The 27380-nt window shown below is 41.3% G+C and overlaps 1 protein-coding gene and 1 pseudogene across 2 annotated transcripts in view; one reads left to right on the forward strand and one right to left on the reverse strand.

Moving 5' to 3' along the window:
* Positions 1-21275, forward strand: part of LOC105721759 (peroxisomal membrane protein PMP34) — a 53313-nt gene extending 32038 nt beyond the window's left edge. For both annotated transcript variants that reach the window (XM_021668729.2, XM_064368122.1), the window contains 5 exons: positions 7893-8009; positions 9294-9439; positions 9532-9627; positions 12913-12995; positions 20367-21275. In XM_021668729.2, coding sequence (XP_021524404.2) covers positions 7893-8009; positions 9294-9439; positions 9532-9627; positions 12913-12995; positions 20367-20514 — 590 coding nt within the window. In that variant the 3' untranslated portion in view covers positions 20515-21275. The remainder of the gene's footprint in view (positions 1-7892; positions 8010-9293; positions 9440-9531; positions 9628-12912; positions 12996-20366) is intronic.
* On the reverse strand, positions 17500-17623 carry LOC135271355 (U4 spliceosomal RNA; annotated as a pseudogene).
* Positions 21276-27380: the final 6105 nt, after the last annotated feature.

A 27380-nucleotide genomic window follows, 5' to 3' on the forward strand; every position in this document is an offset into this window, starting at 1 on the left:
CTGTTCTTCCAGTTGGTCTACCCAAAATCTTGAATGTATCCGTCTTCTCTCTGACCCCACCTCCAATCCATGAGCAAACCTTTGTTCTTATGATACCCAGAATTCAACTATAGTCGACCCTCCACATCCTTGGGTTCCACATCTGTGGATTCAACCAACTGTGAATTGAAAGTATTTGGGGAAAAAGAAAAGGGTAGTTGCATCTGTACTGAACATGTAGACTTTTTTTTTCTTGTCATTATTATTCCCTAAACAATACAGTGTAACAAGTATCTACATAGCCTTTACGTTGTATTATAAGTAATCTAGAGGGTTTTGTTTTGTTTTTTGTTTTTGTTTTTGTTTTTGTTTTTGAGATGGAGTCTTGCTCTGTCACTCAGGCTGGAGTGCAGTGGCACAATCTCGGCTCACTGCAACCTCCGCCTCCTAGGTTCAAGCGATTCTTCTGCCTCAGCCTCCCAAGTAGCTGGGATTACAGGTACCTGCCACCACGCCCTGTTAATTTTTTATTTTTAGTAGAGACAAAGTTTCACCATTTTGGGCAGGCTGGTCTCGAACTCTTGACCTCAGGTTATCCGCCTGCCTCGACCTCCCAAAGTGCTGAGATTACAGGCATAAGCCACCATGCCTGGCCGAGATTATTTAAAGTGTATGGGAGGATGTATGTAGGTTCCATGCAAATACTTGTCCCATTTTATATCAGGGACTGGAACATCTTTTTTCACACCATATTGGCCAGGTCTTGAACTCTTGACCTCAAGTGATCTGCCCTCCTTGGCCTCCCACAGTGCTGGGAGTGAGCCACCGTGCCCACCTGGCTAGAACCTCCTAACTAATCTCTCACTTCCGCCTTAGTCTCCTTCAGTCTGTATTCAACACGGTAGCCAGTGTGATCATGTTATAACATGAATGAGGGCTGGGTGCAGTGGCTCACGTCATTAATCCCAGCGGTTTGGGGGGCTAAGCTCAGAGGATTGCTTGAGGCCAGGAGTTTGAGACAAGCTGGGCAACATAGCAAAACCTCATCTCTACAAAAAATAAAACAATTAGCTGGGCACGGTGGCACGCACTTGTAGTCCTAGCTACTCAGGAGTCGTTCAGAGTGAGATCCTGTCTCTTAGAAAAAATTTTTAAAAGTGAATGAGATCATATTTCTCTGTTCAGAGCCTTCCAGTTGCTTCCCATCTCACTCAGAGTAAAACCCAAAGCCCTTACCTAGTCCTGCAAAGCCTGTTTAGCCTGGCCATCCTATTCTCTTTACTTACACTGCTGCAGCCACCCTGAATTCTTTTCTCCTTCCTGAACACTCCTGACATGTGTCTGCCTGTGTCCCTGCTGTGACTTCTGCCTGGTGACCATGTGGTTAACTCCTTCACCTCCTTTTAGGTTTTTCCCTAAATGGCCACTGTTAAATGATAAACTTTAGACAAATTGCGTTTAACAGAGTTTTTTTTGTTTTGTTTGAGGAGTCTCATTCTGTTGTTGTACCTGAGCGAGTCAAGGAATGTGCCTCACTCGGAGATTGAATTATGTCCTTTATTATGCCTGCGACCGAGAGGTGGCTAACACCCAAAATTCTCTCGGCCCCTAAGAAAATGTTGGGTGGTCTTTTATACCCTAGTTTTAAAAGGGAAGGGGAACCTAGCTGAAGCAGGTTTTTCACAGAAGCAGAGTAAGCAAAAAGTTAAAAGATAAACTAGTACATGAGAAATAAAACAGTGCCAGGTGCAAGGGGTAAAGCTGTCATGAAAGACATACAACTTACAGATAATGGGGGCTCTGGGCACTCGACAGCACCTGCATTCCCCGGCTCTGCTGGTACCACTTAACTCGGCCTCTTATCAGCAGATACATTCCTGGAGGTGCCCAGTGTCAGCCTGCCCCAGCTACATACTACAGTTACATACTTAATGGTGGGAAAATAACTAAAATGAAGAAGCCAAGATGGAGTCTGTCCGACTCAAGAAGCTAACATGAAGCCTGAACAGCTCTCAGTCTGAGAAAGAGGGAGTCAGTTTTAGCTGGCAAAAAAGGTTATCACACTGTCACCCAGGCTAGAGTACAGTGGTGTGATCTCAGCTCACTGCAACCTCTGCCTCCCAGGTTCAAGCGATTTTTCTGCCTCAGCCTCCTGAGTAGCTGGGACTACAAGTGCATGCCATCATGCCCAGCTAATTTTTGTATTTTTAATAGAGACAGGATTTCTCTATGTTGGCCAGGCTGGTCTCAAACTTCTGACCTCAGGTGATCCACCAACCTCAGGCTCCCAAAGTGCTGGGATTACAGGCATGAGCCATGCGCCCAGCCTAACAGAGTTTGATCAAGCAAAGAACAATTCTCAAATTGGGCAGCCCTCAGAACCAGGTCAGAGTGACTCTGAAGCTGTCACATGGTAGAATATTTATGGACAGAAAAAGGAAAGTGACATACAGAAATCAGAAGTGAGGTACAGAAACACCCAGATTGGTTACCACTTGTTTACCTTACTTGAACAGTTGGCTGTCTGTGATTGGTTGAAACTCTATGATTGGCACAAGATCCGGTTAGGTTGTAGTTCTGTCGCCCAGGCTGGAGTACAATTGTGCAGTCATAGTTCACTGCAGCCTCCAATTCCCGGGCTCAAGAGATCCCCCTGCATTGACCTCTCAAGTAGCTGGGACTACAGGTATGCCACTACACCCAGCTAATTTTTTTTTTATTTTTTGTAGAGATGGGGGTCTTACTATGTTGCCCAGGCTAGTTTCAAACTCCTGGCCTCAAGCGATTCTCCTGCCTCGACCTTCCAAAGTGCTGGGATTACAGGTATGAGCCACTGCACCCAGCCAAATACTCATTTTAAAAAATAAAAAGAATATTTATTTTTATTGATATTAAATCTACCTTCTTAAAGCAACTAGAAACAAATATGAAACTTATTATGTATGTTTTCTCCCCCTACAAAGGTATGAGTTAGCAAATCCAAAATGACTTTATGTGTACTTTAGGATAAGTAAATATATTGTGATCCTGGCCTAGTTGCCTTGGACAATAAAGAAAAAGTATACCCTCTCCCACAAGCCATTCATTCATCATGGTTTGTTCATTTAATATGTATTGAGTATCTAGTATGTGCTAAATCCAGCTCTAGGTGCTAAGGATACAGGAGTAAATAAAAAATGAAAATGTCCTCATGAAGCTTATGATCTAATAGTGTAAGATAGACAATAAACAAGGAAAATACATGGTATGTTAGAGGTTAAGGTTATGGACAAAATTTAAGCAGAGAATGGATAGAGAGTAGTGAGGGTTAAAAAGAGGTACCATTGGCCGGGCACGTTGGCTCATGCCTGTAATCCCAGCATTTTGGGAGGCACCTGAGCTCAGCAGTTCGAGACCAGCCTGGCCAACATGGTGAAACCCCTTCTCTACTAAAAGTGCAAAAATTATCTGGGTGTGGTGGCAGGCGCCTGTAATCCCAGCTACTCGGGAGACTAAGGTATAAGAATCGCTTGAACCCTAGAGGCAGAGGTTGCAGTGTGGGAGACCACACCACTGCACTCTAGCCTGGGAGACAGAGCAAGACTCCATCTCCAAAAAAAAAAGAGAAAGAGGTATCATTTTAGATAGTGTGGTCAAGTTAAAGCTATCGCTACATATTTTAACTTCAGTGCTGGGAATGTTAAAAAATTAAAAATAAATTAGCTGGTGTGTGCCTGTAGTCCCAGCTTCTTGGGAGGCTGAGGAGGGAGGATCACTTGAGCCCAGGAGTAGGAGGCTGCAGCAAGACCATGTCTCAAAAAATAAAATAAAATACTTTTAACAGCTAATGGAATAAAAGAGGTGTGAAAGTGAATTCCTGTGTTTTGAAATTGTAAAGAATAAAATGAATAATCACTTGGTGATTAGATTATAGTAGTGATTCTCCACTGAGGCTGATTTTGATCCACAGGGTCAAATGTGGCATCTAGTGGGTAGAGGCCAAGGAGACTACTAAATATCCTACACAATAGCCCACATACACACCCACACACAACAAAGAATTTTCTACCACAAAATATCAGTACTGTCTCAGTTGGGAGACCCTGGGTTAAAGAATTTTACAATCCTTTGTAATCGTGAGATTCTCTGATCATAGGTCTTCTGTTTTTCTGAAGGTTGGGAGTTCCTTGAAAATTATTTTTGTGAGTTTTAAACTCCTCTTCATAACAAGTTTTTGTACTTTAATATGTACATATTTTTATAATAATTCTAACAGCTTTCTCTCTTCCTGCTGTGAGCCTGTCGTAGGATTATAATCACTGCAGAAATGAGTTGTGTCATCTCTAAGGAGAACTAGAAACAGCATTGTTGCTCTTCAAATTCTTCTTGAAACTTAGAAATTTATTATTTATTGTATTTTCCTAGAAAAACAAGCCTATAAAGCTTAATAGCCTGGAGAATAATTTGAGACAGAACCTTAACAGATAACTTAAATGAGGAGACATTCATTTTATGAAATTGGAATTTTTACCAGTGACTCTTAATGAATGCCAAAGGTATTATCATTGCTGTGATAGTTCAAAATGCATTTTCTGCCCTCAGTCCTTAAATCTGGCAAGACAGGTTTGTTCCTGTTGTGTGTGAAGTTTCATTCCTTCCTACGGAGTCAAGTGATTTTTTAGATTTGTGCCTTTTCCTGCCATTTTCTTATATCCATGGTCATTGCACATATTTTCCAGAAGTGCATACCCAATTAACATACTTCGTTTGTGTTTTCTCTCCATAACAAAGGAGTCTCACTGCTGATAAAACTATTTGTTTTCACGATTTCAGGAGTAAATAGCTATGTTCCAGTTGTTCCTTGATTTAGTGTGTTCAATCACTGTTCTTCATCTCTTAATTTTGCTGTGTTCTTTCTTGTAAACAATTTGTTACATAAAAGAATGAAAGAAAATAGAATTATAGACATTAGAATTAGAAGAAAAACAGTCTTCTGCCCTTTAGTAGGTAAAATATTAATTTATATTTCCACTTTAGAACTGAAGTAGCATCCACAGCTTGGAACTGCCAGAAGAGTTGTTTTTTGTTGTTGTTTTTTGTTTTTTTTTTTGAGACAGAGTGTTGCTGTGTTACCCAGGCTAGAGTGCAGTGGCGCTATCTCAGCTCACTGCAACCTCCACCTCCCGGGTTCAAGGGATTCTTCTGCCTCAGCCTCCTGAGTAGCTGGGATTACAGGCACCCACTACCGCCCCCAGCTAATTTTTGTATTTTTAGTAGAGACAGGGTTTCACCATCTTGGCCGGGCTGGTCTTGAACTCCTGACCTTGTGATTCACCCACCTTGGACTTCCAAAGTGCTGGGATTACAGGCGTGAGCCACTGTGCCTGGCTGGAACTGGCAGAAGAGTTTTGTACACAGGCTTATACATAAGCAGACAATTTTCTTTATCCTTTGGGCCTGTCAAGAGTTGGAACTGGTACTCATGAATGGTTTGTGACATGCTTCTCTCGGTGGAATTTTGACCTTTTCTTGATGATATAGGTTGCAAGTTTTAGTAAAGGATTCTTACTTTACTTGGATTCTCAAGTATTTTGAGTGGCTTCTCTCAGAACTCATAAAATTATAGTGGTTAAAAAATATTCCTCCATCTATTTTGGCTTAGAGGGTGAAAAAAGTACTTGAACTTCTCAGATAAAAAGCTTTGAAATACCAAATGTTATTACAAGGACTTGATAATTTGTTATTTAAATAATGTGGTACATTTTTATACTTGAAGTTGTCCTTTAAAAGAATCCTTTCAGTCTTTCTGCTTGTGTTAATAATGGGGATATGAAAGCAGATTTTTTTTTTCTTTAAATAAGAAAAGGTGTCACTCTGTTGCCTAGGCTCTGGAGTGCAGTGGCATGATCACAGCTCACTGCAGCCTTAACCTCCTGGGCTCAAGGGATCCTCCCACTTCAGCCTCTTGAGTAGCTGGAACCACAGGAGTACGCCACCATGCCTGGATAATTTTTAGTATTTTTTGTGGAGATGGAGTCTCCCTATGTTGCCCAGAATGGTCTTGAACTCCTGAGCTCAAGTGATCCTCCCACATCAGCCTCTCAAAAGTGCTGAGATTACAGGCATGAACCACCACACTGGGTACGAAAGCAGAATTTTAAAGAATAGTTAGATCTTAATCTTAGCTGCATTGCCTCCTAAGTGTTTTTGTATGTGCCTACCTCTTAGATGAAGAATTTTTTTTTTCTAAATAGTATTTAATAGGCAACATTTCACTTGTTTAGAAAGGTGTGTGCACTATGCCTTTCTAGAGTGTCTGTGGAAGCTTGTGATCTCTGGTCCTGAGTTCTCCTGTCTTCCTTTTCTCTTAAAACGAATGCAGTAGGCTGCTCAATCCACTTTCTAGTCTGATTTTTCTGGCTGTTGGTTTTTCTCTGTTAAATGAAGTGTGCATTGCATTGAATAGGAATACATTCTAAAATCTAGGCAAATAGGAGTGTGTTAATATCCTTCTATACTGGCCTCTGGGGCACTAGTACTTTTAAAAATAGACTAGCAGGAATCTGTAACAGGGTTTTTAAGATTATAGTCAATGCCTCCAGTGACAATGTATGAATATTTTTAAGTTATAACTAAAGATGACTCCTTAATGTTATGTGAATCTATAAAAATATAACAAATATGACTGATAAAAGTCTTAGGTGATGTCTTTTATTTTGAGAAATGTGCTGTCATAATGCTCCTTAGAGATAGGCAGCAAGATATCTTTAACAACTGTATGCAACCAGTGAAAAAATTGAATTTGTATCTCTTGGCTGTTTTGCCAGGTTTATCCTTGGTTAGACTATATATAATATTCCTATATAGACTATATATAATATTCCTATATATAATATTTTGACATCCCTGAAATCAAAACTTTATTTCTTCAATTGTGTTTAAATGAATTTTAGTAAAAGACTCTTGCTTAAGATTTTTTTCTCTTGCTTCTTCAGATCTTGCTGCTTCAGATCCAGACAGCTGGATGTGTGCTTTTTTTTACTGAGTTTGTTCATTACTTCATTTGTTCCACTATTTATTTAACAAATTGTAACGTATGTACCATGTGTCAGGCACTTTGTTACAATTCTATCTGGTATTTTTTTTTAATCATTTCAGGACTGGTGAGGAATATTTTAATATCTCAAGATGGTGTTAAATTGGGATCATGTGTTTTCAAAAAAGAAGCACCTGGCTCTTTGTATTGTTCTACTCTGAGGCAACCTTGGGGGGCCAAGATCCCCGTCCTTAAGCTTGTAAGGATCATGATGCTTGTGAAGCTGTTTCAGGTGTTTTGTGACACTTAATAACTACTGCTTGCTGCCTGCCTATCCTAATTCTCTAAGGGATGAGGAACTCTTCAATGAGCTTCTAGTCTCTGTTAAGGCACTTTAAAATGTCACCACTTTTCCCCCTCCTGTCACCCATTGTACCAGATCCAGACTCACATCAAACCATGTGAGCTACTTAAGAGTTGTAAATTGTGTGTTTTATCTGATACTGTCATAGACTTAGCATGTTAGCTATAAGCCACTCCCATCTCTAAAGCTGTTATGTTAAAATTGTATTTAAAGCTGTATCTAAATTGCTACTTTGAATGGTATACAAATTGACAAATAGATTGCCTATTGTATAAATGAGGAAACTTGTTGCTCTTCATCTGGAGAGGTGCTGCTGCCAGCCATTTTGCCATTTTGCTATCAGCAAAGCTTCCAAATCGCTTCTAACAGTAGTGGCTTGCGTTGTACCCTGGCACAGAGGGACTCCTTACCTTAGGTCTCCTAAGAGATCAGTGGCAGAGATAGAAATGGAATATTGGTATGTAGCTTTAAAACAGCAAAGCTAAAAAGCTGACATTTTGCTTTCCTTTTTTCTCTCCATCTTTCTTGTTAAAGGAGTGGTTAACGTGTTGCTAACAACTCCACTCTGGGTGGTAAACACCAGACTGAAGCTGCAAGGGGCAAAATTTAGGAATGAAGACATTGTACCAACAAACTACAAAGGTGTCATTGGTAAGTATCTCTTTGCTGAGTTCCCGTTTAAAGGTTTTCCTTCTTCTTTGTATCTGGAATATGTTGCCACATAAAGCTACATAATAGAAAACCTCAAATCTCGGCATCCATCTGTAGCATTTTTTTTAACTCATGTGTCCGTGGATTGATGTGGTGAATTTGGCTCATCTAAGCTAGCCCTAGCCTGACAGTCTCAGCCCACATGTCTCTCCTCCTCTTTCTGGGACCAGCATGAGCATATTCTCCTCATTGTGATGGCAAAAGCTCAAGAGGACACAGCCAATTGTATAAACACCTTTCAACCCTGTTGGCACCTTGTCTGTTGACATCCCAGTGGCAAAGGACATCACATAGCCAAGCCCAAGACAAGAGGTAGAGAAGTGTACTTCTCCCAGAGAGTATCAGTGGGAAAGGATGAACATTTTTGAAGAATAATCTATACTTTTTTATTCCAGTGCTGTCTTTGGATAGATACCAGATTGGTATCAGATATCTTTGAGCTTCTGCCTTTCAATAGTACGGCATTACCAGGTTCTTCTTTTCCTATCACTCTTTGTACTGAAATAGTGGTTTTTAGAAGTCAAATCCTATATAATAAACTCCAGGAAACAATCTTACCTTTTCTTGTACTGGACTTTATTGTGAAATATGTGGGCTCAGTTCACAGTTCTGTATAATCTAGAGTTCCCAGTGATGGTGATAATGACTTAGGAGAATATGACATTCTAGCCCTGGATCATCAGGAATGGTTGCCTGTGATTGAAGTTAGTCTCTCAATAACTTGGTGACTGTCAATATCTGATTATCAAAAAATAATTAAGTGATAAACTTGCCCCCAGACTATCATTGCAAGAAGGAATTTTTTTTTTCCTTTTTTTTTAGTTGAAGTCTCACTGTGTCACCCAGGCTGGAGTGCATTGGCACAGTCTTGGCTCACTGCAACCTCTGCCTCTCAGGTTCAAGTGATTCTCCTGCCTCAGCCTCCTGAATAGCTGGGATTATAGGCTCACGCCACCATGCCTAGTTAATTTTTGTATTTTTAGCAGAGACAGGGTTTCACCGTGTTGGCCAGGCTGCTCTCAAACTCCTGACCTTGTGATCTGCCCACCTTGGCCTCCCAAAGTGCTAGGATTACAGGCGTGAGCCATTGCACCTGGCTGCAAGAAGGAAATCTTTATAGAACCAGTATGGTTTGTGTTCTGGGTACATTTGAACAGAATTCATGTTGTCTTTAATTAGGGGATTGTCATCATGCTTTTCAAAAGTCTCTCATTTCTTGCTTAGATGCTTTTCATCAGATCATTCGAGATGAGGGAATCTTGGCTTTATGGAATGGCACATTTCCCTCCTTGCTGTTGGTCTTCAATCCTGCCATCCAGTTCATGTTTTATGAAGGTTTAAAACGGCAGCTTTTAAAGAAACGGATGAAGGTAATCCCTGATTTTGAAAGCAGTAAAATAATTCTTTCTGACACCTTCTTGTTGACTAGATTGATGTGCTTTGTTCTTTCTTCGCTTTCCAGCTTTCTTCTTTGGATGTGTTTATCATTGGTGCAGTAGCCAAAGCGATTGCCACCACGGTCACCTATCCCATGCAGACGGTACAGTCAATTCTGAGGGTGAGTGCTGGGATTCTCTTCACATTTAGTCAAACAGCATTTTATTATATGTGGTCTCTATTTAAAACATTGTTAATAAAGCAATAGAGCAGTTAGTTGGTATGCCAGAGTATTCCCTATCCATTTTTTTTTCTTTTCTTTTTTTAAGACAGGATCTCCCTCTGTCACTCAGGCTGGAGTACAGTGGTACAACATGGCTCTCTGTAGCCTTGACCTCCTAGGCTCAAGCAGTCCTGCCTCAGCCACCTAAGTAGCTGACTACAGGCATACACCACCTTGTCCAGCTAATTTTAAACTTTTTCTGTGAAGATGGGGTGTCACTATGTTTCCCAGACTTGTCTCAAAGTCCTGGACTCAAGCGATCTTGCTACCTTGGCCTTCCAAAGTGCTGAGATTGTAGGCTTGAACCATTGTGCCCAGCCCCCATTTTTTCATTTGTTTGATACTCTGTTTAACTAGGCTGGCTATCATTGGTTTAGAATGCAGTTTGCATTTGTGATTTCTTAGGTAACGTAATGTCTCAGAAAACACAGATGTGGAGACAGGTTCTTTAAAGACCTCGGGAAAGCACAAGTTTGCTTCCTTCTCATTCAAGTTAATTGGTTTGGTGCCCCAGGGCTGATTATCCTTTACAAAGTCAGAGGTTAATTCCTTTAGTTCGCTCAGGAGGAATTAATGATTTAGCTTTTCTGAAGCACTTTCAAATTTTTGTTTTTTAATTCATTCAGTTATTTATCCATTCAAGTATTTATTAAGCACCCACACTGTGGGCGGACCTGGGCATGCAGTAGTAAATAAAAGTCATAATCCTTGCCCTTTTGAAGCTAATGGAAGAGAGACTGAATAGGTAAACAAACAACATAAATAGTTAATTACAAATTGAAAAAGGAGCTATAAAGGAAATTATTTAGTGGAGAGGGGCATGGTGGGGATCTTTTAAGATAGCATGATTGGAGTTGCGCTTCTTTGAGAAGGGATATTTAAATCAAGATGCAAGGGAGCATAAGACCCTAGCGGGGCAGGGTGGAGGAAAGTGCATTCCAGGGAGGGGGAGCATGATGTGTGTATTAGTCAATTCTCAGGATAGTCTAAAGGACTGCCTGAGACTGGGTAATTTGTAAAGGAAAGAGGTTTAATTGACTCACAGATCAGCATGGCTGGGGAGGCCTCAGGAGACTTACAGTCATGGCAGAAGGGGAAGCAAACACATACTTCTTCACACGGTGGCAGTGAGGACAAGTGCAAGGGAACTCGCCTTATGAAAACATCAGATCTCATGAGACTTATTCACTACCACAAGAATAGTAGAGGGGAAACCGCCTGCAAGATTCAGTTATCTCCACCTGGCCTTGCCCTTGACATGTGGGAATTACTACAATTCAAGTTGAGATTTGGGTGGGGACACAGCCAAACCTTATCAGTGTACTAAGAATTTGGTGCATACTAGGGACTGAAAGGAGGCCTTTATGCCAGTAGAGTGGCTCAGGATGAGATTGCAAAAGTAGCAGGGAAACTGTAGGTGAGGAATCTAGATTTTTATCCTCAGCGCTTTTTTTTTTTTTTTTTTGAGACGGAGTTTCGCTCTTGATACCCAGGCTGGAGTGCAATGGCGCGATCTCGGCTCACCGCAACCTCCGCCTCCTGGGTTCAGGCAATTCTCCTGCCTCAGCCTCCTGAGTAGCTGGGATTACAGGCACGCGCCACCGTGCCCAGCTAATTTTTTGTATTAGTAGAGACGGGGTTTCACCATGTCGACCAGGATGGTCTCGATCTCTTGACCTCGTGATCCACCCACCTCGGCCTCCCAAAGTGCTGGGATTACAGGCTTGAGCCACCGCGCCCGGCCTGTCCTCAGCACTTTAAGCTGAGAATATGTGATGGGAAAGGCTTTACGCTGGGGAATATGTGATGTGATTTGCAATTGGAGAAGATTGTTGTTGCTATTATGTGGTGAATTGGTCAGAAAGCTAAGAGAGAAAGCTAGGGGCAATCTGGTAGGAAGCCATTTCAGTAATACAGGCCAGAGAGGGTGGTGGCCTGGACCACAGTGGCGGCACTGGGGAGGAGAGGGATAGGATGAGGACAGATTCAAGATCTGTTTTAGAGGCTGGGTGTGCTGGCTCACACCTGTAATCCCAGCACTTTGGGAGGCCAAGGCAGGTGGATCACTTGAGGTCAGTAGTTCTAGACCAGCCTGACCAACATGGAAAAACTCCATCTCTACTAAAAATACAAAATTAGCTGGGGGTGGTGGTGCATGCCTGTAATCCCAGCTACTTGGGAGGCTGAGGCAGGATAATCGCTTGAACCCGGGAGGCAGAGGTTGCGGTGAACCAAGATCGCACCATTGCACTCCAGCCTGGGCAGTAAGAGCCCAGGCTCTTACTCTGTCTCAAAAAAGAAAACCCTTTTTGGAGAAAAATTTTCAAAAGGCTTGTTGCTAGATAAAATAGGGGTGGTCGTGAGAGTATTCCAGTTCAGAAAAATTAGTACTTTCTGTTAAAAGCATTTTTACTAAAATTGGTACTTAATATAAGGGAATTCAGTAGCATTCTTATAAATGTATTTTAACACTTTTAGAACATAAACATATAATATGAAGAGCTTAGATTGCAGAGGTTCTAAATGATTCATTTATCAGAACTTCCTAAAGAAGTGGAAGTTATTACCATCAATATCCAAATCATCATCCTGGGCATGTTTTTTTCTTTTGAGGTAGAATTTTCCCTATACTTCTCTATAAAATGAAAATGATTATGCTTGCTTCACTGAAAAATTTTTCTTAGGCCTGACATGGCTGCTCACGCCTATAATCCCAGCACTTTGGGAGGCCAAGGTGGATGGATCATTTGAGGTCAGGAGTTCAAGACCAGCTTGGCCAACATGATGAAACCACATCTCTACTAAAAATACAAAAATTAGCTGGGCGTGGTGCCACATGTCTATAATCCCAACTATTCGGGAGGCTGAGACAGGAGAATCACTTGAACCTGGGAGGTGGAGGTTGCAGTGAGCTAAGATTATACCACGGCCCTCCGGCCTGGGCAGCAGAGTGAGACCCTGTCTCAAAAAAAAAAAGAAAAAATTTTTCTTATTTTTACTTACTTAATTGAAATATTTCACTCAGTGGAAAAATACAGGATTAATGAAATCTGTGGTACTCATTGGGTAAATTTATTAATGTACGCTATAAGACGCTGCTCTAACCTAATATTCTCTCCAGGTAGAGATTAAGATTTTAAAAAGCAGTAACAGTACTTATCTTTTTTTCTCCTCTTTCCTCAGTTTGGGCGTCATAGACTAAACCCAGAAAACAGAACACTGGGAAGTCTTCGGAATATTCTCTATCTTCTTCACCAGCGAGTAAGGTGAGCTTCGTAGATGCCTCACGTTCCGTGCTCTCCTTCAGCAGCCATCTCTTCCAGGGAGTGGTTGGATTTCCCTCTTTTACACTACTGCCTTGGTGGTGGCAACCTCCAAAACCTCTCCCTTGCTTGCTGTGCTTAGACATTTCTCATTTTAGGAGCCTTGTACAGTATGACAGCATTTTGGGAAATTATGGAAAAGTTCAGGTTTTTATTCTTTGTTTGTTATTTACATACATACAGAACTCCTTCAGAAAGAGAACCCTTCTATACTTCAATCACCCTGAGTGGTGCTTTCACTAATAGTATATCCTATGACCCCTCTTAGCAATGTAACATCTGCCTATAGAATAGGAGTACTGAAGAAGGGAGGGCAGTGGAAAAAGTAATAATAGTGATGATGATGATGATGATGATGATGATGATGATACTGATGATGCTAAGAGTAGCTAACATTTTCAGTGGTTTGCTATGTGGCGGACACTGAGCTAGAGGCTATACGTAAGTAATCTCAATCCTAACAGTAGCTCTGTGAGTTAAGAACTATTATCATTTCCTGTTTCATTTAAAGAAATTGACACTTAGCGAAGTCAGATAAGTCAGGGACGTCCTTTGAAGCAAAAGCTCTTAGAACTTTATTAGTGTTTCTAGATACAAGCTACTCTGAAAATAAATTTATTCTTAAAATAAAATATGCAGCTGGGCACGGTGACTGATGCCTGTAATCCCAATGCTTTGGGAGGCTGAGTTGGGAGTATGGCTTGAGGCCAGGAGTTCAAGACCAGCCTGGGCAAAGTAGTGAGACCCTGTCTCTACAAAAAATATTTACAAAATTAGCCAAGCCTGTGGTATGCATCTGTAATCACAGCTACACATGAGGCTAAGGTGGGAGATTCACTGGAGCCCAGCAGATTGAGGCTATAGTGAACTATGATCGCACCACTGTACTTCAGCCTAAGGCTGTAGAAGCAAGACCTTGTCTCAAAAAAAATAAAAATAGGCCGGGCACGGAGGCTCATGACTGTAATCCTAGCACTTCGGAAGACCGAGGTGGGCAGATCACCTGAGGTTGGGAGTTTGAGACAAACCTGACCAACATGGAGAAACCCCGTCTCTACTAAAAATACATGAGCTGTGCGTGGTAGTGAGCACCTATAATTCCAGCTACTTGCCGGGGGCGGTGCGGGGGGCACTGAGACAAGAGAATCACTTGAACCTGGGAGGCAGACACTTTAGTGAGCTGAGATCTCACCATTGCACTTCAGTCTGGGCAACAAGAGCAAAACTCCATCTCAAAAAAAAAAAAATAATGAAAAGAACATTCAAGGGACTGAAAGATAAAATCAGGCTGGGCATGGTGGCTTACACCTATAATCCCAGCACTTTGGGAGGCCCAGACAGGCACATTGCTTTAGCTCAGGAGTTTGATACCAGCCTGGGCAACACAGTGACACCCTGTCTCTACAAAAATAAAAAACTAGCTAGGCATGGTGGTGCATGCCTGTAGTCCCAGCTACCCAGGAGGCTGAGGTGGATTGCTTGAACACAGGAGGTTGAGGCTGCAGTGAGCTGTGATTGTGCCACTGTGTGATTTTATTTTATTTACAAAATTAAATAAAAGACAAAGAATAGGTATAAAATAAAAAATAAATACTCACCATACCAAGTATTGGGCGGAATGTTGGAGCAGCCAGAACTTACTTTCTCCTGCTGCCGGCAGGAATACAGAATAGTACAGCAGCTTTGGAAGGCAATTTGGCATTTTCTTTAAAAATTTATAGATACCACACCTATTATAGGACCCAGCCATCCACTTCACGGTATTTACTCAAGAGAAACGAAAGCATATTTCTACACAAAAGCTTGTAAACAGATGTTAATGATGGCTTTGTTGTTTATTATTATTTATTTATTTATTTATTTTTAAAATTTTTTAATTTTAAATTTTTGTGGGTACATAGTAGGCATATATATTTTTGAGGTACATGAGATGTTTTGTTACAGGCATGCAAAGCATAATAATCACATCGTAGAAAATGGGGTATCTATCCTCTCAAGCATTATTTTGTTACACACAGTCCTATTATACTTTTAGTTATTTTTTAAAGTATAATTAAATTATTATTGACTATATTCACCTGTTGTGCTTGCAAATACTAGGTCTTATTCAAACTATCTTATTTTGTACCCATTAACCATCCCCACCTTTCCCCCAACACTACTCTTCCCAGTCTCCGGTAACCATCCTTCTACTCTTTATCTCCATGAGTTCAATTGTTTTGATTTTTAGATCCCACAAATAAGTGAGAACATGCAATATTTGTCTTTCTGTGGTTTGTTTCACCTAGCAGAATCACCTCCAGTTCCATCCATGTTGTTACAAATGACAAGATCTCATTCTTTTTAATGGCTGAGTAGTATTGTATTTTGTATAAGTATCACATTTTCCTTACCCACTTATCTGCTGATGGACACTTAGGTTGCTTCCAAATTTACGACATTATTTGTAAGAATCAAAAACTAGAAACAACCTGGCTGCATGCAGTGGCTCATGCCTGTAATCCCAGCACTTTGGGAGGCCAAGGCAAATGGATCATTTGAGGTTAGGAGTTCGAAACCAGCCTGACCAACATGGTGAAACCTCGTCTCTACTAACAATACAAAAAAAAAAAAAAATTAGCCAGGTGTGGTGGCACATGCCTTTAGTCCCAGCTACTTGAGAAGCTGAGGCAGGAGAATGAACCTGGGAGGCAGAAGAATGAACCTGGGAGGAACAGGTTACAGTGAGCCAAGATCTCACCAGTGCACTCCAGCCTGGGAGACACAGCGAGACTCTGTCCCCCCATAAAAAAAAAAGAAATCAGACAAAAAAAGAATTCATACTGTATTATTTCGCTTCAATAAAATTCTAGAAAATCAAGACTAATCTGTAGTAACAGAAAGCAGTCAGTGGTTATCTAGGGCCATTGTAGGCAGAGAGAGGAATGGTTATAAGGATATGAGGATACTTTTGGTGATGGATATGTTCACTGACTTGAAGGTGAACTTACCAAGATGGTGTCATGAGTATATACATGAGTCAAAACTCATCAAATGAAATCAGTTAAACTTCAGTAAAAGCTGCAAGTACATGCATACATGCATACATAATCCCTATTTTTCTCTCTCGTCTTATTTCTTTTCCAAGAGGCAATCACTATTAACATTTAAGTGTATATGTTTCCAAAATATTAATGTGAAATTTATATTGGCAACATATTGATACAGCTTGCCTTTTTTTTAGTCATCCTTACTCCTTCATCAGAATTTTTTTGGTTGGGAGAGATAGGGTCTCACTTCTGTCACCCAGACTGGAGTGCAGTGGTGCAATCATGGCTCATTGCAGCTTCAACTTCCAGACCTCAGGTGATCCTCCCACCTCAGTCTCTCAAGCAGCTGGGACTACAGGCACATGCCACATGCCACCACACCAGGCTAAATTTTTGTATTTTTACTAGAGACAGAGTTTCACCATGTTGCTCAGGCTGGTCTCCAACTCCTGGACTCAAGGGATCCACCTCCCTCAGCCTCCCAAAGTGCTGGGATTATAGGCATAAGCCACCATATCTGGCCACAACTTGCCTTTTTTTTTTTTTTTTGAGACGGAGTTTTCGCTCTTGATACCCAGGCTGGAGCGCAATGGCGCGATCTCGGCTCACCGCAATCTCCGCCTCCTGGGTTCAGGCAATTCTCCTGCCTCAGCCTCCTAAGTAGCTGGGATTACAGGCACGCGCCACCGTGCCCAGCTAATTTTTTGTATTAGTAGAGACGGGGTTTCACCATGTTGACCAAGATGGTCTCGATCTCTTGACCTCGTGATCCACCCGCCTCGGCCTCCCAAAGTGCTGGGATTACAGGCTTGAGCCACCGCGCCCGGCCCACAACTTGCCTTTTTAATAAACTTAATATCTCAAACATCTCTTCACATCGAAATCTATAGACTTAATCTATTTTTTGTAGTGACTGCCTGGTTTCCTATTATATAATATACCATGATTTGGCTGGGTGCAGTGGCTCACGCCTATAATCCCAGCACTTTGGGAGGCCAAAGCAGGCAGATCAGCTGAGTATCAGGAGTTCGAGATCAGCCTGGCCAACATGGTGAAACCCCATCTCTGCTCAAAATACAAAAATTAGCTGGGCGTGGTGGCAGGCGCCTGTAATCCTAGCTACTTGGGAGGCCGAGACAGGAGAATTACTTGAACCTGGGAGGTCGAGGTTGCAGTGAGCCGAGGTTGCACCATTGCACTCCAGCCTGGTGGACAAGAGTGAGACTGGGTCTTAAAAATAATAATAATAATAATATACCATGATTTATTTACCAATATACTTATTGATAGATATTTAGGTTGTTTCCAGGTTTTGCCTTTACAAACATTGCTGAATGAACAACCCATAAATTTAGCTCTGTATACCTGAGTGATTATAATTGTCGAGAAAATTATCTTTTTTTTTTTCAAATATTCAGTCTCTGTAGAGACTGTCAAAAATTGCCAATACCGACTATATTTCAAGTTGTCATGGCAGGGTATTGGGAAAGGTTTTCAATTAGCAATAATCGTGCCTCAGATAAACCTCATCTGCGCAAAGCTGAGAAAATTATCTTAACCAATGAGATTACCTGATTAAGGAGTATGAACATATGAACCTTTGATAAAAAATTTGCAAATTGACCCCAAAACAGTGGTAACAATTTCTGTTTCTATCAGCATTGAGAGAGTTAAGAAAGATGTAGTTAACAAGAAAGCTAAGAACATAGTGTTAAATAGAAATCTATGGGTTTATATAGTTTTCAAATCTATTGTGTTTTTATATTTTACATCTTCTTAGGGTCTCATTCAACCTTAGGGATGTGGAAGGGTGATTATATTTCCATTTCGAAGATTAGAAAACAGATTTAGAGAAAGAAAGTGACTTGCCCAATATGAGATCAAGGCAGGGTCAGATGTTCAAACTCAGATGCTCAGTAAGCACTCAGGAAGGACTGAATGAATAAGGGCTTTCATTCTGTTCTCTTGAATGCTCTTCAATGATGGAAACATCTGTACTGTCCAATAGGGCTGCCATTAGTTGCATGTGACTGTTGAACACTTGAAATATGCCCAGTGCAACTAAGAAATTGAGTTATTTATTTATTTTTATTTTCATTTATTTATTTTTTGAGACAGAGTCTCACTCTGTTGCCCAGGCCGGAGTGCAGTGGCGTGATCTCAGCTCACTTCAACTTCTGCCTTCCAGGTTCAAGTGATTCTCCGACTTCAGCCTCCTGAGTAGCTGGGACTATAGGCATGCGACACTGCACCTGGCTAATTTTTGTGTTTATCGTAGAGATGGGGTTTCACCATGTTGGCCAGGCTGGTCTTGAACTCCTGACCTCAGTTTATCTGCCTGCCTCGGCCTCCCAAAATGTTGGGATTACAGGCATGAGCCACTGTGCCCAGCCTATTTTTAAAAATTTTTAATTGCCACATATGGCTAGTGGCTGTGATAACAGATAGTGTAGTATACCGTACCAGGCCTCTCCAAACTTGTGTGGTTAAAAATCACTTCAGGTGCTTGTAAAATGTAGGTTTGCCTCCTCTCTGGGTTGTGGCCTGGCAATCTACATTTCTAAACAAACTCTGGTGCTTCTGATATGGCTGGTCCTCACCTAGAGAAACACTGAGGTGGAATTTCTTAGGTTTCTTGGGGTAACATAATTCAGATTAGTAAGGGAGCTAGAAATTCATGGGTCAAGTCTTTAAGTCATTCCCTTTTATCGTATGGCTTTCCCCCAATTATAGGTTTTCACACAGCATATATATAAAATGTAGTAATAGCTTCTGATGGGAACATTTGATTCAATATCTCAATCTGCATGCTATAAATAACCCTGGAGCTGCTGATGAACTGGCAGATGAGATTAATTCACTCTCAACAAATAGCTTTAGAGAGATCTTTTGCTCTAAACTCCCATTTTAGCTGAAACAATCTTCCGAGGTTAGAGCAGTGGTTCTTATGGGCTGGTTTCCAGGCTGGCATCCTCCTCCTTCTCATCTGGGAGCTTGTTAGAAATGCACATTCTTGGGCTGGGTGCAGTGGTTCATTCCTGTAATCCCAACACTCTGGGAGGTCGAGGCTGGAGGATCACGTGAGCGTAGGAGTTGGAGACCAGCATGGGCAACAGAGTGAGACCCTGTCTCTATTAATAATAAGAAGAAATGCAAATTCCTGAATTTCACCCCAAACTTAGTCAATCAGAAACTCTGGGAATTGACCCAGCAATCTATGGTTTGTTTTTTTTGTTTTTTTTGTTTTTTTTTTTTTAACGGAGTTTCACTCTTGTTGCCCAGGCTGGAGTGCAATGGTGCGATCTCGGCTCACTGCAACCTCTGCCTCCCAGATTCAAGTGATTGATCCTTAGCCTCCAAGTAGCTGGAATTACAGGCATGCGTCATCATGCCCAGCTAATTTTGTATTTTTAGTAGAGACAGGGTTTCTCCATGTTGGTCAGGCTGGTCTTGAACTCCCAACCTCAGATGATCCATCCATCTTGGCCTCCCAAAGTGCTGGGATTACAGGCGTGAGCCACCATGCCTGGTGCAATCTGTGTTTTACCAAGCCTTTCAGGTGATTTGGATGCCTGCTAAATCTGAAAACCACTGGGTTAGAGGATGAAATGTATGGGAAGTTTGAGCATCAGAAAGCTCTTCATTTGTCACTTTCTCTAGTTATATTGAGCTAAAATGATCTGAACATATTGACAGCTTTCCCCCCGTTTAGGGACTAAGGTGAAATAACTAAATTAGCATTAAAGTGAAGATCCACATCCTGGCCAACATGGTGAAACCCCATTTCTACTAAAAATACAAAAATTAGCTGGGTGTGGTGGCACACGCCTGTAGTCCCAGCTACTTGGGAGGCTGAGGCAGGAGAATTGCTTGAACCCGGGAGGCAGAGGTTGCAATGAGCTAAGATCGCGCCACTGCACTCCAGCCTGGTGCCTGGAGACGGAGCAAGACTCTGTCTCAAAAAACAAAAAGTCAAGATCCAAAAGTTCTTCGTTAGATCTCAGATTTTGCATTAAGATGGTTTTGGGATCTGCATCCTCTCAGTGGGATATCGTCAACATTCTGCTAATTTATGGTGACTATAAAGACCAAGTATTAATGGTTCATGAATACTAAACCTTCATCAGTCCCCAAATACCTTTAAAGATAAGAAGTACTTTGACAACAAAAGTCTGTGTTGAAATCTAAAACCTCCATTGCTTGTTCTCATCAAAGTAGCTATCTAGGTAGCATGTTCTCTGATGCAGGAGTTGACTTCTGTTTTTTCAAACCTCTTTCCCTTTAGACGTTTTGGAATAATGGGACTCTACAAAGGCCTTGAGGCCAAACTGCTGCAGACAGTCCTCACTGCTGCTCTCATGTTCCTTGTTTATGAGAAACTGACAGCTGCCACCTTCACAGTTATGGGGCTGAAGAGTGCACACAAACACTGAGACGCCTTCCCATGAGAAATTCCGAAGATGCTCAAGAGGGAGGTTTCCTCCTGAGTAAAGAGAAATGATTCTCCTTTGACTCGCTTCTGCCACCACAAACGTTACCCTCATTGGCTTGAAAAGCATCCAAGGGTGAACAGGGAGTATGGCTAACTGGACCTGTTGTCACCCTAATTGTTATGCTGGCTGGTTGGATTTTTGGGGTGGCAGTTGGACTAATATGAAAAAAAACATTGTCGAAAACCTCAAAATGAAAGTTTTTGAGTGTTTATTGGTTTTCTTAAGAGAAATGGACTATTTTGCTCTCGTATGTAATCTTTTCTATTTAAGTTTTTCTTAAATATGCCAGCTGTTCTCTTTCCATGAACTCTCCCCCAGGTTCTAGGACAAATTTAATAACATGTAATTCTCCTCAAATACTTTTGTATGTGTCAGTGTTGGTATTTTCCTCTGTAAAACTAATATTAGGACTTTGCCATGGGCATGACTTTATTTTTCTTGGGCTTTTTTTCTTCTGCTTAAGGAGAGGTGTCTTTTTTATTTTTAGGATATGAGCTATTTATTTTGTGAAGTGAAAATTGTTAATCCCAAATGAGTCTCTTATAAACTATTTGTGAATGTCACTTATTCATTAGTGTTTGACATAATTTTTAAAATATTTATTTTGAATCAGTCCTTTCATTACAGAAGCCTTGAGGTTTGTGTCCATCCGCACAAGCCCTGGTCAGTCAAGTCCCAATAAATGGTCAACACAAACAAGATATTCTTGAAAATTGCTCTTTATTAAGGTATTACATTGAGTTTGCAACCAGATGGGAAAAAGTACAAAAAAGAGAAGGGGAGCAGATATCTTTTTGAGGTCTGGCATGTTATCTCCCTTTATAAACTTGGTATAGGCTATATATTTTGAAAATAAACATCTGGTTGAGGTTATTTCATTTGGAAACCTTCCTTTGAGTCCTATTGCTGAAATGAGGTCCATCAGACAGTAACACTGCCATGAGCTGAGAGCTGGCTGGGCATGCAGCCCAGAGTTTGTGAATTCTGTTCCATATTTTAACATCCCCAGGTGATTTACAGTCACATTCAAGTTCAGGAGACCATAGGACCCCTGACCCATCAGAAGAAGTGATTGGTTTCAATTATAGAAATCAAGATAGGCCAGGCGAGGTGGCTCACACCTATAATCCCAGCACTTTGGGGGACCAAGGCGGGTGGATCACAAGGTCAGGAGTTCGAGACCAGCCTGACCAACATGGTGAAACTCCGTCTCTACTAAAAATACCAAAATTAGCCAGGCGTAGTGACACACGCCTATAATCCCAGCTACTCAGGAGGCTGAGGCAGGAGAATCACTTGAACCTGGGAGGTGGAAGTCACAGGAGCCGAGATCGCACCATTGTACTCCAGCCTGGAGACAGAGCAAGACTCCATCTCCAAACAAGAAAAAAAAAATCAAGATAAAGATTTTTCACAAAGGAAACATAGATTAATGTATTCAAACAACCTCTGAAAAATCTAGAAGTCCTAGGTCACCTTTTGCTTTCACATCGCAGCACGTTGTTAAGCTGGTAGAGCTTTTATTATGCGGCTAGGAAAGGATTTAGATATCTTGATCCTCTCTAGAAGCAAATTCTCTTGACATTAGTAGAGCAGTTCTTTGAATTTTTATGACTTAGTTTTTGTCCTTATAACAAAATGACAGGTTTTTCATTTATCAGTCCATGATTCAGTCAGAGTAATAATGAAAGACTTCATTGTTTAGGATTCTGTTCAATTTTGGGAGTGGAAATTTCCTTCTCTTATTTCCTCTCTTTAGTCCCTGTGGTAATTTCAAAGTATATAATTGTTAAAGATCATTGTATTGTTCTAGCAAACAAAAATTAGCAGGAGCTAATAATCTGGGAAGAAGACTGAACATTCATTCCCTATTTAAGTCAGATAATTGAAGACAGAATTGTTTTTACTACTTTTTAATTTACTTTAAGGTTTTTGTGTGCCTGTGGCAGACCTTGAGTGGGAAGCACAAAATTATTTTGATTGCTGTATAGAAGAAAAACGATCATAAAGGTGCCGTGTGTATTTTCATTGTTTTAATTATACTGTTCCCTTTGGAAGTTCAATTTTGAACTCAGTATATTTTGAGTTGGTATGTTAGGATAATTTCCACTTCAAATTATTTCTCTGTGTTAGGTATTTATGATGTGAGAATGTGTTTGATGCTTTTCTTTTTCTGATTTTATGAGGAAACAATTTAACATTGAGCGTTATGTTCCTTATGGAAATTTACAGACTCATTAGTTGAAACTAGGTAGTAACACACCTAGTTTTATAACCATTGGTTAATAACAAGTCGTTTGAGAAAACTAAAAGAGCTGAAGTCTATACTACAGAAATGGATTTTTTTTTTTTTCTGAGACAGAGTCTTACTCTGTCACCCAGGATGGAGTGCAGTGGCATGATCTCAGCTCACCACAACCTCTGCCTCTTGGGTTTAAGTGATTCTCCTGCCTCAGCCTCCCAAGTAGGTGGGACTAGAGGTGTGCACCACCATGCCCAGCTATTTTTTTTGTATTTGTTGCAGAGACAGGGTTTCACCACATTGGCCAGGCTGGTTTTGAACTCCTGACCTCTGGTGATCCACCCGTCTCAGCCTCCCAAAGTGTTGGGATTATGGGCATGAGCCACCATGCCCGGAAAATGGAAATTTGTTATTTTTAATACTTAGTGCAGTTTCTCTAGAATATGAGGATTAAGAACCTTAGGGATTATATTAGTATCACAGCAGTAGAAAATTTAATTTTTGTAAGTATTTAATGTGTGTTTTGTAAGTATTCAATGTGGGCACTGTAATATTTCTACCCTTGTCTGTTCTACAGTTAAGTATGAAATGCAGAAATAGATTTATCATAAGAACATATTCAATGCGAGTTAGAAATCTTGGGTTTTATTCCCAGCTCTGTTGCTGGCTAGCATATTACATCATCTCTTTGTAATTTTCTGTTTGATAAGTGGAGATAATACTCACTACCCACTTCAGAGGACATTTGAGAGCTAATGATGTCAGCTAAATCCCTTTATGACTGTGGGATAGAGAAGATCTGAGTGAAACTTCAGACAGTACCTAGATTTATATAGTAGTTTCCCTTTTTATAGCTTATATACTTTCTCATTTTATAATCCTAATATTTCTGTGAAATAGGTAGGGACAAGTAACAATATCCCCATTTAATTAACAAGGCAATTGAGAGAAAACTATCAAATGACTTGCCTCTTTGGAGGCAGGACTGGAGTTGAGTTTCCTGCAGTGTAGTGTAATGATTAAGAGAATGGGTTCTGGAATTAGATAGACCTAGATTCAAACTCTTACCCCACTCCATACCAGCTGTGGGAAAAAAGCAATTACTGGACTTTTTTTTTTTTTTTTTTTTTGAGACGGAGTTTCGCTCTTGTTACCCAGGCTGGAGTGCAATGGCGCGATCTCGGCTCACTGCAACCTCCGCCTCCTGGGTTCAGGCAATTCTCCTGCCTCAGTAGCTGGGATTACAGGCACGCGCCACCATGCCCAGCTAATTTTTGTATTTTTTAGTAGAGACGGCGTTTCACCTTGTTGACCAGGATGGTCTCGATCTCTTGACCTCGTGATCCACCCACCTCAGCCTCCCAAAGTGCTGGGATTACAGGCGTGAGCCACCGCGCCCGGCTTACTGGACTTTTATGAAACTTGGTTTCCTCGACTATGAAATGGATATCTTGATAAACCTACCTCATAGGGCAGTTGAGGATTAAATGAGATCATATGCATAAGTCACTTAGCACAGTGCTTGCCACATGAGAAGAACTAGATAAATATTAGCGAAAACTGTTATGATTATATCATTGTTACTGGTTAAGGATATGACTATTTGAATAGATGTATCTGTGGTTTAGCAGAAGGCACTCTGGATTTTGAGCCAGATCTGGTCCCAGTTTTCATTCTGTCGCTTATTAGCATTGTGGCTACAGACAAATCACTTGACCTTTTTGAGCTTTAAGGTCTTCATCTGTCAAGTAGAAATGATAACCTCTCAAAGCCATTCTGATGATCAAGAGCTGTAGATGTGAGAGAGTGTCTGGCACAGTATAGGGCATAAATATGTGCTTAATAAAAGCTGTTTGAGGCTGGGTGTGATGGCTCACACCTGTAATCCCAGCACTTTGGGAGGCCAAGGCAGGCAGATCATAAGGTCAGGAGATGAAGACCATCCTGGCCAATATGGTGAAACCCTGTCTCTATTAAAAAACAAAAAACAAGCTGGGCGTGGTGGCACGCACCAGTAGTCCCAGCTACTTGGGAGGCTGAGGCCGGGGAATTGCTTGAACCCGGGAGGCAGAGGTTGCAGTCAACCGAGATCGCACCACTGCACTCCAACCTGGGCAACAGAGCAGTGAGGCTCCGTCTCAAAAAAAAAAAAAAAAAAAAAAAAAAAGTTGTTTGAACCAAGCAAATGAACTAGGTTTTATTTCAGGGCACCTTTTCCTCTTTCCATTTTTTTAAATTGTGAACATTTCTTTTCTGGGAGCCTTCCTTTGTTGCATCTTCTCAAAAAGAAGCCAAATCCAGTAATTTTATATTTTATTTAGTCAAGTTTCCCAAACACTTAATCAGTTAAACAGTAAAACATAAACTCAGTTAAACAGTACGCCGAGCGTGGTGGCTCACGCCTGTAATCCCAGCACTTTGGGAGGCCGAAGTGGGCGGAGCACGAGGTCAAGAGATCAACACCATCCTGGTTAACACTGTGAAACCCTGTCTCTACTAAAAATACAAAAAAGGCATGCGCTTGTGGTCCCAGCTACTCTGGAGGCTGAGGCAGAAGAATCGCTTGAACCGAGGAGGTGGAGGTTGTAGTGAGCCAAGATTGTGCCACTGTTCTCCAGCGTGGGCAACAGAGAGAGAGAAAAAAAAGAAAAAAACAGTAAAACATGTTTTAATGGCAAAGTCACTGACTGATCTAGTGAATCACCTTGGCTCTTTTGAAAAGCTAAAGAGGCCAGGCGCGGTGGCCCACACCTGTAATCCCAGCACTTGGGAGGCTGAGGCAAGCGGATCACCTGAGGCCGAGAGTTTGAGACCAGCCTGACCAACATGGAGAAACCCCATCTCTACTAAAAATACAAAAAAATTAGCCCGGCATGGTGGTGCATGCCTGTAATCCCAGCTACTCAGGAGGCTGAGGTAGGAGAATCACTTAACCCGAGAGGCAGAGGTTGCAATGAGCTGAGATCGTGCCATTACACTCAGCCTGGGCAATGAAAGTGAAACTCCCTCTCAAAAAGTAAAAAGAAAGAAAAGAAAAGCTAAAGGATGGTGACTTCAGGAGCCAAATGCCACATGCCTAAGGAGAGCTTTTCTCTGGGTAAGTGAATTCATTACTTCCCTGGCAGTGTGGAATGTCACCAGAATACCAAACATACAAAGCCTCATTTGTAGAATATTTATGTATGCACTAAAAGTACCTGATTGAGACCAGGCACTAGGGTTCAGGCCTGTAATCCAAACTCTTTGAGAGGCCAAGGCAGGAGGATCACTTAAGTCCAGGACTTTGAGATCAGCCTGGACAACATAGTAAGACCCTGTCTCAATTATTAAAAAAAAAAAAAAATCAGCTGGGCACCATGGCTCATGCTACTTGGAGGCTGAGGTAAGAGGATCATTTGAGCCCAGGAGGCGGAGGTTGCAGTGAACCGTGGTTGCACCACAGCACTCCAGCCTGGGTGACAGAGGGGACCTCCATGTCCCCTCACCACCAAAAACAAGTGGCTGATCGAGACCCTGCAGGTTTTTTTTTCTTTTGTCTTCACAGGAGCAGTAGGAGAGTTTTTATTATATATACATTAAAGGTTAGTGCTGATCTTTCTGGGATATAATTGTTGCCCCTGAAAAGTCTATTCGGTGGGCTTAATGAGCAAGAAAAAAAGTTTTCTAAGGGCTAAGTGGGAGAAGAAGGAAAACTACTATTTAAAGACAGAGTGAAAAAGAAATTAAGAGATGGTATGAGAGTCAAGGAATGGGAGAGACCAGTGCCTATGACAACACTCAAAGAGATGTTCAAGAAATGTGTGGCAAGTACATACTGGACAGTGAACTGCGGGACCCAGCAAGTGGGGTTCGGTCTGTAATGACATTGAAGAGAAAGGAGAACTCAGTTTGAAACTAGTTACAGAGCGTAAGAGTGGTTACTGAAATTTCTATGCAACCATTGAATGCCCACTAAAATGCTAGTTACAGTTCATTTATATACATCACGATATCCTTGTAACTAGCAGAACATGCAGCAGACAAAACCTTCCAAACACCCCACTGAGTAAGGAAGTGGCTTTTTATTCAGCTGGGAGCTGCAGCAGGCTAATGCCTTAACAACCAAGCTCCCTGAAGAGCAGTTTTTTTTTTTTCCTTTGTAAGGGCTTACAACTCTAAAGGAGGAGCAGAGGTGAAACTGTGTTATTGCCCATTGGTGAAGCAGCTGATCTCACAGTCTTTGGCTTTCATCGATTTGCTAATTTATATTTGGTGCACGTGGGAAGGGAAGAGGGAAAGGGTTACAAGAGCTGAACAAAGGTAGTAAATCACTTGGTGGCAGATGCAACTCTAAGCAGAGGGGTCTGGATTGTGCAAACATGGAGTATGTGACTGGGGGCAGGTTCCTGAGTGAGAGGAAGAACATTCCTCTGCTACATTTCTAAGGTTTATAGATAACATAGACACCAGTTACAGAAGGGGAGTTATTTTCCCAGCCCTCAGGTCTCTCTGTGGCAAAGCCACTGGCTTTAGCTAGTTGCCTGTAGGTTGACTTCAGCTTCTTGATATTTTATTCTTTTTACCA

This window comes from Aotus nancymaae, unplaced genomic scaffold, assembly GCF_030222135.1.
Source record: "Aotus nancymaae isolate 86718 unplaced genomic scaffold, 86718_ANA_hifiasm-v0.15.2.pri h1tg000076l, whole genome shotgun sequence".
In the NCBI taxonomy this organism is placed as follows: Eukaryota; Metazoa; Chordata; class Mammalia; order Primates; family Aotidae; genus Aotus; species Aotus nancymaae.